This window comes from Medicago truncatula, chromosome 3 (genome assembly GCF_003473485.1).
Source record: "Medicago truncatula cultivar Jemalong A17 chromosome 3, MtrunA17r5.0-ANR, whole genome shotgun sequence".
NCBI lineage: Eukaryota > Viridiplantae > Streptophyta > Magnoliopsida > Fabales > Fabaceae > Medicago > Medicago truncatula.
This window is the reverse complement of record NC_053044.1, coordinates 47,131,407-47,144,980: the sequence shown is the minus strand read 5'-3', so window position 1 is coordinate 47,144,980 and position 13,574 is coordinate 47,131,407. Positions and strand designations below refer to the sequence as shown.

Genomic DNA, 13,574 nt, shown 5'->3' with positions numbered 1-13,574 from the left:
AAGAAAATACTATTTGACTCAATAAATCATAAATGATGCTTTATTTAAAATGGCTCCTGATTAAATACTAAACTAGTAAAAATTGATTGACTAAAAACTCAACTAAAATTGAGTCCAAAAATAGTGTATGATTGACTGTCATCAATTTATGATAAAATATTTACATCAATATATAGATGATACTTGAACCAGAATATTCATATTCAGTTCTATAGTATAATACATGAACCATATTAATGTGTGGTTTCATCCGAAGTTCCGACAAAATAACATTATTGAATTTGGTACTCTGATTCAGAAGTGTAAGGATTAGCTTTTTGTTTCAGTTAAATTATTTTATGGGTTTTTTTAGCAGATAAACTAATATATTCACTACAGTCTTGTTAAGGGGACATATACCACAACAGCTCTCAGCTTTTGTATTGATGTTCCGACATGTTAAGTCTTCGATGATTTATGCCGATAGGGAAAAAAGCACAATATATTCACCGATAAACCTGCATAAATAATTCCATGCACAACATAGCAGCGAAATATACAAAAAGTACACAGGATTAACTGCAACTGTTATAAAATTTCATGTGAACAAGGTAAATAAGGTGAATGTCAATTACATTACACATTTTAACAAGGCATTAAGAGTCAAAACAACACAACCATCTTTCATGTTATCTTGTATATATACACGGAACAGGATTTGGTGTTGCAACAGTGTCCTGCTGTAACAGATCTCAGCCGTCCGATCCTCAATCGGTGGCTGAGATCAAACTGTGTGAAAACCGGACAAATAAATCTGAACTGTTGAATCACTTTTCTACGGTTCAGATCAGCTACTGCGTGAAGCATTTACAGCAGGCGATCTAGGTCCATATATCAAAAGCGGTATTAAAAACCCTCACTCTGATCCTCATCTATGCTATGGTCGCCGGCACCATTCCTCCTGCTACTACTACTCACAACCAACTAGTCATCAGCAAGTAAAGTCCCCTAGATAGATAGAGAAATAACAATCCTAACATTATAGCACTATCTTGATCAGCTTCAAGTCCAGTAGCCAGAGATGGGGTGAACCTCAATGCCAAATATTCACAATATGAATAAAACCCCGGGATTGCTGTCAAGGTCCCTACTATTTTCCTCTTAGAAAGCTATGCAAATAAAATTCATCAAAAGATAGGCGCTCAACTGCAACAAGGTGCAAATACTTCACATTTCAGGTATAATTACATTTCCACAAGTAATTGAGTGAATAAAAATGGGAGTGTGAATGCGCTTGTCTATAAATGCCTAACCTGGATTTAAGCACAATAGTCTTGACTCTTGAACAAATATCAAGACAGGCAGAGTCCAATCCATAAAGAATTGATTGAGAAAATGGAAGACAGGTACAGGATTTGATGTTTTTCAACACCTGGCATCAGCATTTTTAATATCAACAGTAATCCTAGGTTGAATTTGTTGAATATTTGTTATTCGAAGTTATGTATTACCTGAACATTATTTCTGCCGTTAAAAGGTGGATAACCATTTAGAAGCTCAAAATGCATGGCCCCAGCACTCCACATGTCTGCCTGTAATTATTATCAAACAAATATGAGTAAACCAAGTTAATTAATGTTGAAAGTGTTAATGAATTTTTGGCAGCAACCTAATATGACTCCGAAAAGAAAATCTGGAATAGAAACAGACGGTAACAAGTCTGAGACTCACGAGAACGTGAGCAAAATGATTATGATGTTTTATTGTTGTGCACACGAATTGGAAAATCAGAGGATTTTCAATGAAATGAAACATTTTTACCCAATTCTTTTAGCGCAAACGATGTCCTTTTACTTGCTTGTTTGTGAGTCCATATCACAATTTATTATATAAAAACTTTAAAGAGCACAAAACCATCTTATGTGCCACTTGAACTTATTGAATATTACAAAATACAACAGAAAGCAATAGTAAGAAGAATTGACACCTTGTGATCATATCTCTGGAACTGTAGAACTTCAGGAGACAGGAGCCATGTATAATGGAGTTCCACAAACTGTCTCAACATACTCACCTGGCCGGACAGTTCTCACATTGTATGCAAGGCAAAAAAGATGTCAAGTTAGTAATAGTAGCAGCATCAAAATAAATAAATTGTCTTACACTTCATATTCATCGCCCTTAACTGATACACACTACCTTGAGATACCAAAATAAGCTATCTTCAGTTGTGTATCCGCACCATGGCTTGATAGCAAAATGTTCTGATCCCACAACAATAGCAGCCAATTCAGACAAAAGTTTCACTATTAAAAGTATAGTGCTATCACAACCCCGTGACTGCATACAGTCAGCCACATCTGGATCGTCTGTTCAAGATCAGATGGTACAGATTGCAAGCTTGATATTCTATTGTACTAAGAAAAAAAATGTAAAATCTGCATTGAAATCTTGATTGTTCAATGTGTGTAGTCATACTACACACAATCCAAATCAATCCAGAAAACACAGATTTGAGTTTTACCTCGGGTTTCAAGTCTCTATGAATGATGCTACCTACATAACATAATTCATTCAATCATGTGCTAAACTAGCTAGTATGCAAAACCACAGAACAGTAAATACCATAACACTAATATTTTACTAACAAATGATGAATATAAAAACTAGTACTACCAAGTTGCTGCATGAATCTTCTGGCGGTTAGTTGATGAACTCTTCCATGGCATCGAATATAAGAAGCTTTGGAACACCTCTTGTGACAAAATACAATTTCATATTTTTTTTCCTCTTTCCCATCCTTTATCTATTACATGCTACTAATTCTAAAATCCGAAAATCAAAGAGTATTTTTAAGTTCTCATAGAGCACACGGGAAATATGGGAGAAAATAATTTCTCATTTGCTAAAGTTTTTTTTGTGGTGTCCGGAGTTCGAACTCAGGACCTGCATATATTATGCATTGTCCTTATCAATTGAGTTAAGCCTACAAGGACACTCATTTACTAATGTAAAACCATAAATTAAATTACGATAAATTATTTTTTCGGGTAATTTGTACAATCAAGGTTTTTTCATTCCTTCCTTAAAAAAAGAAAAAAAAAATCCTGTAAAAAAACAACTTGAGTACTTGACGTCCAAGCAAAAAGGTTGGATAATGTAGAGTGCTGCAAACTCAGAGACGCCGTAACCCATCAAGTGTGTGCGATACCCACAATATTAAAGAAATATATATTGGATAATGATAGAGATCAGCATTATAGAGATGAGGCTTTTGCAAGTAAACTTGCGATTTTCATTGATTAACAAAATGAATTACAGTCTGCAAATGTATCAGAGTAGTTTGCTCTCTCAGAAGATAACTTCTTCTGGCCAAGTAACTTCTTAATAACTTCCGAAGGAAATTACTAACGAGAAGGGTATGCAGTGCTTAGCTTTAAATATGTACCTTGTTGTTTAAAGAGTTTCTGCCAGAAATTACTAACAAAAATGGGATCTCTATCACTCACAATAGATTCCAGAATTCTATGAAGTCGGACCACTTCTTTGGTGAAAGTTTCAGCCAAAGATCTTGCAGAATAGGGACGCTTAAGAAGGATGAAATGGACATATTTTGACAGAGATCAATTGTTAGGAACCTGAATTAAAGAGAAACAAAAGGAATAGTATTATTGATTGAAAAGAAAATATTACAGAAGATTCCCTCTGTAATCCTAGAGCAAACGCTCCTCAGAGAAGAGACATTTCTCTCTCTGCCCAAAACCAATAAGGTTTCTAATTGGCTTAATTGCACTTTTGGACACCTATATTTTCAAAAGTTGCGGTTATGACCCCCTAACTAATTTAAATACAAAACAACCCCCTATGTTTTGATTTTTTGGCAGTTTTGGACCCCCAGTCCATTAGTGAGGTGCCACGTGCCCCCCTAAGTAAACTTGTGATTTTCATTGATTAACAAAAGGAATGGCTTAATTACACTTTTGGTCCTTGCATTTTGATCAACTCACGAACTTGGTCCAACCTCTTTTAAATCGAACAAAATCGTCCATAAACTATATGTTTTTTGCAGTTTCAGTCATATCTTCCTATTTCCAACTCTAGAAACGCACATAAATGACAGTTTTAGTTCAACCACCTATACTCAACCATGGAATAAACAAGGAATAAATCATGTGGGTATAAGGAATCTACTTTGTTCAGCACACAAACCAAGAAAAACCCTAATTTCTAAGATATGTAACATTTCTCGGAAATTAGGTTAGTGTATTGAATAAAGTAGATTCCTTGTACCCACATGTTTTATTCTTTGTTTATTTCATAGTTGAGCATAGGTGGTTGGACTAAAACTGTCATTTATGTGCGCTTCTGGAGTTGGAAATAGGGAGATAAGACTAAAACTGCAAAAAACATATAGTTTAAGGACGATTTTGTTCGATTTAAAAAAGATATGACCATGTTCGTGAGTTGGTCAAAATGGTAGGACCAAAAGTGTAATTAAGCCAAGGAATTACAGTCTGCAAATGTATCAAAGCAGTTTGCTCTCTCAGAAGATAGCTCCTTCTGACCAAGTAACTTCCTGATAACTTTCAACATAAAAATAAAACAACAAACTTAAATACAATCCACAACCACACCTAATAACTAACTATTTGAAATTCAAACTAACACAATAATATTATATTATTTATTTTTGTTTCTCCTTTGATAAACTCTCCAAATGACAGGTTTACCTTTCTCTTTAGTCTGTGCGCTATAAGATAATGAATTAATTAATAAAGATATTTGAATTTCTCAATTAATATGAAAATGGATTTGAGTCTTGGTCTCCACGGCAAGCCGTCAAGTGAAAACAAGTGGTATGAATTAAGAAAGCCAAAGTTTGTTTGAATAAATAACTTGTTTGTAGTTTTTTTTTCAAAAAACAAAAATATATTTTGTAGTGTTTTTTTCAAAAAAAAAAATTATATTTATTGTTCATAGCACAAACATTTATTGCAAAAAATAAAATATTGTTAAATACTTTTTTAATATGCTACATAAGCTATATTAAAAAACTTATAAAAATAAGTTAAAAAACAGCTTCTTTCAATGCTTCCAAGTTCTGCTTGGCAAACTTTCACCCAATAATAACGACCAATACCCAGAAAGGTCCCACCCAACCCATTTGTTCTCCCAAATCTTAACTTAATCAGTAGATTTTTTGTATCAACTCAACTACCGCTTCCACACCACAACAAACACACTACTTCAAAAAAAAATCTCTTTTAGATTGGACTGAAACACACCCCAAACAAATCCTTAACTTATTTTGTTCCAGTAACCAACATATCAGAACAGAACTGAACAGAACATGACAACAACATCCTCACACGCTCAAACCGAAGCAGCAAAAACAGAACAAATAATCACAGAATTCTTCGCAAAAAGCCTCCACATAATAATCGAATCAAGAGCACTTTCTGCTTCATCTCGCAATTTCAGCACCCTTTCTTCACCATCTTCAACTTCTTCATCTTCCTCATCAAGTGTTCGACCCAGAGACAAATGGTTCAATCTAGCACTCAGAGAATGTCCTACAGCGCTTGAAAACACTGACCTATGGCGCCACAGTAATCTTCAGCCAATTGTGGTTGATGTTGTTTTGGTTCATAGAAACCTTAGTTTCTCTCCGAAGGTTCGATCTTTTGTAAAAGAGAGAAACCCCTTTGAAGAATTCGGAGGTGGGTCTGAACAGAATGAGAAGATTGTTGAAAGATGGGTTATTCAATATGAAAGCAAGAAAATTAAGGATTGTTCTAGTTCCAACACTGCAAACACTACAAGAAGGTCAAGTAATACTTTTTTGCAGAATTTGTATAAGAAATCTACTTTGCTTTTAAGGTCTTTGTATGCTACTGTTAGGCTTTTACCTGCTTTTAAGATTTTTAAGGAACTTAGTTCATCTGCAAATGTTTCTGCTTTTAGTCTTGCTCATCGTGTTTCGACTTTCTTTGAACCATTTACTACTAAACAAGAAGCTGAAATGCTTAAGTTTGTGTTCACTCCTGTGGATACTAATTCCGGTAAGCTGTGTTTATCGGTGATGTATCGACCATGTGTTTCTGATGTGAGTTCGGAACCAACGACTCCTTTGTCTCCACAAGTTATAACTGATTATGTTGGGAGTCCTTTGACTGATCGGTTGATGAGGTTTCCGTCGCTTCCTGTTGTTAGAATGCCATCACATGGCTCTTCTCCGTCGTCATTGCCATTTTCGAGGAGACATAGTTGGAGTTATGAAAATTGTAGAGCATCACCTCCTGCAGTTAATTATTATTCGCCTTCACCTACACATTCGGAATCACACACATTGGTTTCTAATGCTAGCTCTCAAGGTTATTGTCCACCCTCTAGTTTGCCTCCTCATCCAAGTGAAATGTCTTTGCTTCATAAGAAGAATGTGAATTTCGATGAGTACTATCCCTCGCCGAATTTCTCTCCATCACCCTCTCCTTCTTCATCATCACCAATCTATAGTTTGGGTTCGTTAGCTTCGAAAACTCTTTTACGCTCTGAAAGTGCTCCTGTCAATATACCAAATGCTGAAGTTACGTATTCCCCTGGACATACCAGTAGGCAGAATTTGCCACCGTCTACTCCTATTAGAATTTCAAGGTGCACTTCTGAGACAGAAAGAAGTAGGAATCTTATGCAATCGTGCACCACACCTGAGAAGGTATGTTGTATCATATACTAAATTGCCAATCACCTTGATTGTTTTGTGTGGCTGGAACTTTTTGTTATTTTCATCTGATGGTTGTTTTTTGGCTCTACATAGATGTTTTCAATCGGAAAAGAGTCTCAAAAATATTCCGGAGGGAAGATAGCACCTAACAGCTCGCCACAGATTTCATTTTCCAGGAGCTCTAGCAGGTCTTATCAGGATGAGTTTGATGATACTGATTTTACTTGTCCTTTCGACGTGGATGATGACGATACAACGGATCCAGGCAGCAGGTACTTTATCACTAAAATTCATAGGGGTTTATGCTTCGTTATCTATGTTTTGCCTTTGTTATAGGTAGTTGATGCTTTGCAGAGTTGTGCCTTAGTTCCTTAACAGTATGATATAGCTGCTATATTTTGACCATATAGATAAAGGGGAGTCTGATGTTGCAATTCGCAAAGCTCTTGCCATGGCAAGGTCCAGGAAGGGATGGATCCTTTATGGATCTATTGCTAGATTATGACCATGTATTAATAGAAATTAGCAACCCTTTTTTTTGAGAAAGAAATTAGCAACTCTTTGTTTGGTATTGTTTTCGGTGAGGGTATATAAGGTTGATCATGAATTCTAAGATCACACTTGGAGTTGAGGTCACGGCATACTTCTGGTTGGGTCTAGTCTTATTTGGATTAGCTTATTGGTTGTTATGTTAGTATTTTCTCCTTCACTATGGTTTGAACCCCTGTATCTTAACTCTTTCAGCTGCTTTAAACTTTAGCTAAAACTAGTTAAGCAACCCATCACCCATGCTTCTGGTCTGGTCTAGTCTAAAGGTAACAAGTTCTTGGTGGATTAAGTTGCAACTCACACATCAGCAAGTATCATAGAATTTGTGTGCTATATGATTGAGCTCTAATGCTAATAATTTTGAGTTCAACTATTTATTACCTTTCTGTGACCTTAATGGGTAGTACAGTAAAAAGGGGAAAAATTGATCAACAAATAGATAACAAAGCAGAACCTGAAATAATGTGTATTCTTTATTTTTCTGTTGCTGTCTTTGTTGAATTGTTTTTGCCTTGGAGGATCAAATGAAAACGATATGATTCTTACTCTCCTTCCTCCTTCTGCTTTAGATATCGACATAATTGCTTAAGACCACCACATTCTGATTTTCATAAATATTTGACTTCACCTTATTAGTGGTAAAGATTTGATATTTTTTACCTTTATTTTTCTGTGAAGAGTTACTTCTATACAATTGCTTATTGAAATCGTGTTTATTTATTTATTTACATGGATGCTAATTATATTGAAATGGCTAGGATGCATAATTCTTGTCATCCTTTATTTTACTTCCTCGCCTGAGCTCTGAAGTATATATTTTATTGGTACTTATGTTATCTTTTCCAAACTATGTGATTTATTGGATATATTTAATCAACCAGTCTGCTGGTTTTGCCATTCTTTTCTTTGATGGATTACTGTGGTCCTATCACTTAAAATATTAAGTCAGATTTGTTTTACAACCTGTTCTCTCTTCTACTAATTCTTTGGCTTACCAAATTTCATGATTTATGCACTAGTTTTTGTTGTAGATAGGGTATGTGTCCTTTATTGAACTCCTATCTTTACACACCAATGGGAGCATATGTTTAAGCTTTTAATAAAAGTGGTTTTATGATTTAGTAAGAAAACGAATAATTGTTTAGAGATTTTATGTAAAGCAAAAGCCATTTTATGTTTGATTACAATTATAAAGAACACTTTCTTTGAAAAAGTGGTTATAGTATTAGGGGTGTTTTCCGGAAAATAAATTTTTTACAAGGGTGCAAATCAAACCGAAAATTTTATAGGGGCGAAAACCAGAAATGGCATATATTACAGGGGTGAAAAACACTATTAACCCAAATAAAAAAGAAGACAACCTTCAAAAACTATGACATGAACTCAAAACCTCCTAATCATATAATAACAACTCCAACTGTTGCGTGAAGACTTCCCTTTGTAAAACAAAATATGAAATGATGATGAATGCAGCAACTTTGCTATATCTCTGCATATTTGAAATGGAAACCGCTTTGAAACAACCGTGGGTGAAATTGGACTAGGCTGGCTTAATTCGCCCAAATTTTGAATTGATTTGAGACACTCATTCTGAAGTTTCTCCTAAAAACCAGCCTCATCTTCAAAGAGATAGAGAGCATCAACCTCTTTAGCACTGCCAATCATGCTCATCAAACTCAGCTCCTGAAATTTACAACTAAATGAGTCAAAAATAGCCAAACAGCTAAGTTCTTGGGTTATTTACTTATGGACAGCAGATTTCATGATAAATGTGGAACATGAAGAACATTGTGGAGGGTTAGGGTTTTAGATAAAGAAATTGAACCTATGCCAGCTATAGTAGAAAAGGTAACATCAACTATTTTGATCTTTTTATGATCTGCACAAGTACTATATGCATAAAACAGTTTTGAATAATGTCATGTGATTTGTGGCTTCAAAATCAAATGTCCATGGAGCTTTAGAGTATGATTTAGTATTCGAGAAAGCAGAAAAGAAAGAGATAGCTTTTTGAGCTCTGAGGGTAGATAAAACTGATATTTTTGTTGTAAAGAGTTTATACTGGTGCTCTAGTTGTTTCTTTCACTTGCAGCTTGGAAAACCTGACCCTCTCAATTTGGCTTCTCTTTCAAGTTTGGGGGTTTTCCATGAAATTTTGAGCAGCTTTGCTTAGTTTTCTACAACCCTCTAAATTGATCACACCAAGGTTTCTTCGTTCTCTCCCCTTCTTGTTCATGTCCCCTTGCAGCCAAAGCAGAACTTTCAGCCTCTTTAATCTTTATACCTTTGGAATGTTGTAGCATAATCTTTTTCCTGAGTTCCTCTCTCCTTACTTCAGAGAACACTTCCCGTATTGACAGCGCAGATTTTCTGCCTAGAATACTGCCACGAACTTCACCAAGTTCTTGATTGAGTCCTAGAAACATGTAGACTCAATCATTCTCTTCTCTTTTCTTGAATCTAGTGGCATCTTTGGGATTTTCCCATCTAGTGGCATCATTGGGATATTCCCAATTATCCTCATAGCACCGGTCAAGCTCTTGCAAGAGAGGTTGTAATATGTTGGGACATCATTGTCTTCTTATTTGGACTCCCACAGTTGAATCTAGAGTTCATAAATCTTAGAAGAGTTCTCCAGGTGAGAGTAACAACTGCGAACAACCTCCCTCACATCTTTTGCAGTTTGGAGGAAAAAATATGTCCTCCAAATGGAAGATTCCATCAAGTTGATCAGCCACGCAATAATTAGTGACTTTCCTAACTCCCATTTTTGTAGATAGGGGTTGGTCTTCTTTACTAGAGGGGACTTTCCAGTTGAAAACTAGTTTTTCGGATTGAGCCCATTCAACAGTCTTTGTCATTAAACTTTTAGTTCAAAAGTAGTAGACAGAGGATCAGATACGGCAGCGGCTGATATAGTTTCAGAGCCGCCAGAATTATTGGAAGGTGTGGTGAAGGAGGAGTTCTTGTCCTCATATTTTTATGTGGAGCTATGCTCTCTAATCATGTAGTTTTTCCGTAGTGAGCTGCCATTGGATAAGAGCTGAAGCTCTGATACTGTTAGGAACCCAAGAATTGAATGGAAAAGAATGGACAATTTTATTGAAAGACTGAGTAATGATAAAAGATAACAGAAGAGAAATCTCTCCTCCAAGGACAGTTGAGACACTACTCTATCCACAAAGTTTACAATATTCCGTGATGATCTTAGAACAAAGGACATTGATCTATATCTTTGTATTCTCCTATTTATACAAATACTCTCTCAATAATCAATTAGCTAACTACTTTAACTACTCTAATTTCCCTTTATTTTATATCCTAACAGATACCATGTGATGTTAGGGCTACCGCTAGGTTAAAGCAGTTAGAGAAGAGGAAAACTTCTTGATGCAACAAAATTGAAAGAAAAATAGAAATAGGAGTCAAATCAAAACAGATTGATTGATTTGATTCTGTCCTAAAATACAATTAAAACCAAGAATACAATCAAATCTGAAATGATCTGATCTTGATTATGATTGTTCACTTTAGTTGTACCTATAGCAGCAAACTAGTAATTAGTTTGTAGACCCGATACTTGATAGTGGTCACTTATATAGTTTATTCCTACAATCTGGCAATCTTTTCTTTATTTTGTTGAATCATATATGACAAAATATGACAGATTTTTAGTCTACTAGTTCAAAAGTTTAATCTGTTTCCTTGTGCATGCATCAGAGCGGAATCTTTCGATCGTGGTGATATGACTCAACTTCTTGAAGCTGGTAGGTTCTTTCCAATCAGAAAGTCTCAAGGTGCCGCTGTTGGTGCACTTGTGCATATGTTGAAGAAAGCAGCACCTCTGCATCAAGACTTCTCCACTGGTGAAAACTTGTCTCAGGGCGCCCGTGCTGAAAACTTGAAGAGCAATAACTTTCAAGAGCCGAACCAGATTCTAGAGAGCCTAACACCAGTGAGCACAATGTCTTCTGGGAATAGGAAAACAACAAGTGATGCATTGGAAGAGTTTCATAGTTACAGAGAAATGAAAAACTTATTACTTATGCCACGTGATGGCAGTAAGCGACAAATATGATCATGCATGTTTAGAATCATAGTAAGTTTGAAAAAATTTCAGTGACATTGAGATTTTGTTTTATCTCCAAAGTGTGGCATTAGCCAAAATCACGGCGGCACACTATTATTCTGGCAAACTCATTACGCATCCAACCAAACATTCACATAGTTCTTTGCGTTTGCAGCGGCAGCATGCAAATGTGAAGTTGGTGTTTGGTGAAATATGTACAGTTACAAAACATGTTCTACATTTTGTGAATATATATGTTATGTGAATGGCTGAAAGTGCTAATTGAAATTGTCTTGCTAAAACTGAGAGGTGAGTATTATTTCATATAATCACGTAAAAAAAATTGTATTTTCTGTCCTTGCATGTAATTTTTTTCCTATCTCTAGCTTTCTAATTTTCTTTTGATAGTGCTAGAAATCACCTAGTGCATTCTATGTATAATTAAGCCTAACTTAAATAGCAATGTGTAAAGCAACACTTTTAAGATTTTTTTTGCATTTTATGCTTAAGTTTTTTTTTTTTTTTGCATTTTATGCGATTCTCCATTTTTCTTTTAACCATAATAGCAACTTACTTTGCATTCCTACCATATTCTTCCAAATCCTCCTATTTATTCCTGGTTCAATTTCACACATGGCCTAGACAAAGTTAAACATGTCTTTTCATGATTTTTTTTTTTTTTTTGACATGGACAAATGGTCCTAATAATCTAGAATTTGATCGAACGGTGAGAAAAGTCTTACCTAAAATGATTTCAGTTATGAATTGAATTCAAATTCTTCCGATCAATTTGACCTTAGCTCAAGTCCAACTTTTTATTTTTCTATTCAACAAACTTTTTGTTGATTTGATCTTTTCATTTCTTATAAAAATGATAAATAAAAAGAAAAAGCGTATGTTTATTTAATAGTATAATAAAATGTTGTAAAAAATAATAAAATAAAATGTTGATTCCTATCTCGAGGCAAATCTTATCCAAATTGAGAAAAAAGCACGTGCATCAAATTTGTTTAATATTGAAAAACAAGAAAGTTGAAGAAATTAATCCAATCTTATTGTTTTCCCACTGATATGAATATGAATATGACCTCTCTTGCTCTTACCCTTATCTCTCCCGGATTGTGGGTCCACATTAACAATGACCATCATCACCAACCATAAGTGATATCCAACCCATCAAGATATACATCCAGGTAGATAGCTGGTAATGCCCATCGGAGTTCAACAAGAGTCAAGAGCTGAGTTGCAAAAGCATGTGATTCATCTATGAGATTTATCTCATCTCAATTCAAAAATTCCCACACTTTTTTATCACATAAGAACTAAAGTAAATTGAAAGACTCTATTATTAAGTTTTACTTACTTCCTCGATCAAATTTCTGATTACCAGAGTTTCTTGTATGTATGGAAGTAGTTAGACTAAAGCAATTTAAGAATAAAATCATAGATATTTAAAGCATGTATTCAAGAGCCGTGCAATAAAAGTGTTGAAAAAAATTCTACACACAAAATTTTGTTATCCACATGGTGCTAAGCACTTCGTATTTACAATTATGCGTGAAATATTCCTAATTCAAGTTGTTCCAGTAGTATATCACAAATATCAGGACTATATAATAATAGATCAACAATGAAATAAAAATTATTTTCAAATTGTTGTCAAAAAATTTATTTAGAGATTTTTGTGATACTACTATCTTTAGTATAATTTTTTTTAGTCTGAAAAAGCATGAAACTCACGCAATAGCATCTTTGGTTTTGCGGTGATCGTTATTATAGCTTCAAAGCAAAACCTCAATGTATCAAATATTCTTGCGGATATCAATTACTAACCGACTATGGTCATATTTTAATACCTAATAAAGCAAATAAACTAAAAATGTAATGAAATGAAGGAGAAAAATAATCCCCTCGACTGGTCTCCACGTATATTGATAAATTTATATAATATATCTAATCTACGAAAGTACTTTCCGCGTTGAACAACTTCTGTGTTAAAGCCAAAAAGTACAGAATCAGATTGAGATCAAATTTGGCTTTTACATTGTGCCAATTTGATCAAGAAATTTCCATTAATGAACAATGTTGCTTTATACTATTCATATAGTGTCCAAGGGATTGTGATCTAACCACTTGCACAAATGTGAAGATAGTAAAGCAGTTTTTTATGCCGACGGATCGATATACTGGACCAACTTGAATACAAACGTCTTCTGTTCTGATCCGATACACCACTAACATGTTACATTTTCA

General features: G+C 34.7%; 2 protein-coding genes across 5 annotated transcripts; one reads left to right on the top strand and one right to left on the bottom strand.

Annotated features, from left to right (window-relative positions):
* Positions 1 to 635: 635 nt before the first annotated feature.
* LOC11420712 (serine/threonine-protein kinase ATG1t) lies at positions 636 to 3,700 on the bottom strand. Of its 3 annotated transcripts, XR_003010039.2 has the most exons (7): positions 2,656 to 3,699; positions 2,504 to 2,535; positions 2,179 to 2,243; positions 1,967 to 2,053; positions 1,491 to 1,571; positions 1,293 to 1,411; positions 636 to 1,185 (listed from the first exon to the last, which is right to left on the bottom strand). XR_003010039.2 is itself a non-coding variant. In XM_039831707.1 (6 exons), the coding sequence occupies exons 1-6, from the start codon at positions 2,666 to 2,668 to the stop codon at positions 1,182 to 1,184; spliced, it is 369 nt and encodes a 122-aa protein (XP_039687641.1). In that variant the 5' UTR covers positions 2,669 to 3,700; the 3' UTR covers positions 636 to 1,181. The 3 variants fall into 3 exon arrangements, 1 of the variants encoding a protein (XP_039687641.1); XR_003010038.2 differs by having other exon boundaries at positions 1,967 to 2,243; positions 2,656 to 3,700; XM_039831707.1 differs by lacking the exon at positions 2,504 to 2,535 and having other exon boundaries at positions 2,656 to 3,700.
* Positions 3,701 to 5,120: 1,420 nt separating this feature from the next.
* On the top strand, positions 5,121 to 11,623 carry LOC11424978 (autophagy-related protein 13b). Of its 2 annotated transcripts, XR_003010448.2 has the most exons (4): positions 5,121 to 6,694; positions 6,797 to 6,975; positions 9,010 to 9,100; positions 10,973 to 11,109. XR_003010448.2 is itself a non-coding variant. In XM_003602502.4 (3 exons), the coding sequence occupies exons 1-3, from the start codon at positions 5,330 to 5,332 to the stop codon at positions 11,328 to 11,330; spliced, it is 1,902 nt and encodes a 633-aa protein (XP_003602550.1). In that variant the 5' UTR covers positions 5,126 to 5,329; the 3' UTR covers positions 11,331 to 11,623. The 2 variants fall into 2 exon arrangements, 1 of the variants encoding a protein (XP_003602550.1); XM_003602502.4 differs by lacking the exon at positions 9,010 to 9,100 and having other exon boundaries at positions 5,126 to 6,694; positions 10,973 to 11,623.
* The last annotated feature ends 1,951 nt before the right edge of the window (positions 11,624 to 13,574 follow it).

Excerpts from the sequence above, each read along its gene's own strand:
- LOC11424978 (XM_003602502.4), top strand. The coding sequence starts at position 5,330 with ATGACAACAACATCCTCACACGCTCAAACCGAAGCAGCAAAAACAGAA. Across the intron at positions 6,695-6,796 it reads CGTGCACCACACCTGAGAAG|ATGTTTTCAATCGGAAAAGA; the intron begins GTATGTTGTATC and ends GGCTCTACATAG. Across the intron at positions 6,976-10,972 it reads ACAACGGATCCAGGCAGCAG|AGCGGAATCTTTCGATCGTG; the intron begins GTACTTTATCAC and ends TGCATGCATCAG.
- LOC11420712 (XM_039831707.1), bottom strand. Across the intron at positions 2,054-2,178 it reads GCTTATTTTGGTATCTCAAG|GTGAGTATGTTGAGACAGTT; the intron begins GTAGTGTGTATC and ends CTGTCCGGCCAG. Across the intron at positions 1,412-1,490 it reads ACGGCAGAAATAATGTTCAG|GTGTTGAAAAACATCAAATC; the intron begins GTAATACATAAC and ends TGCTGATGCCAG.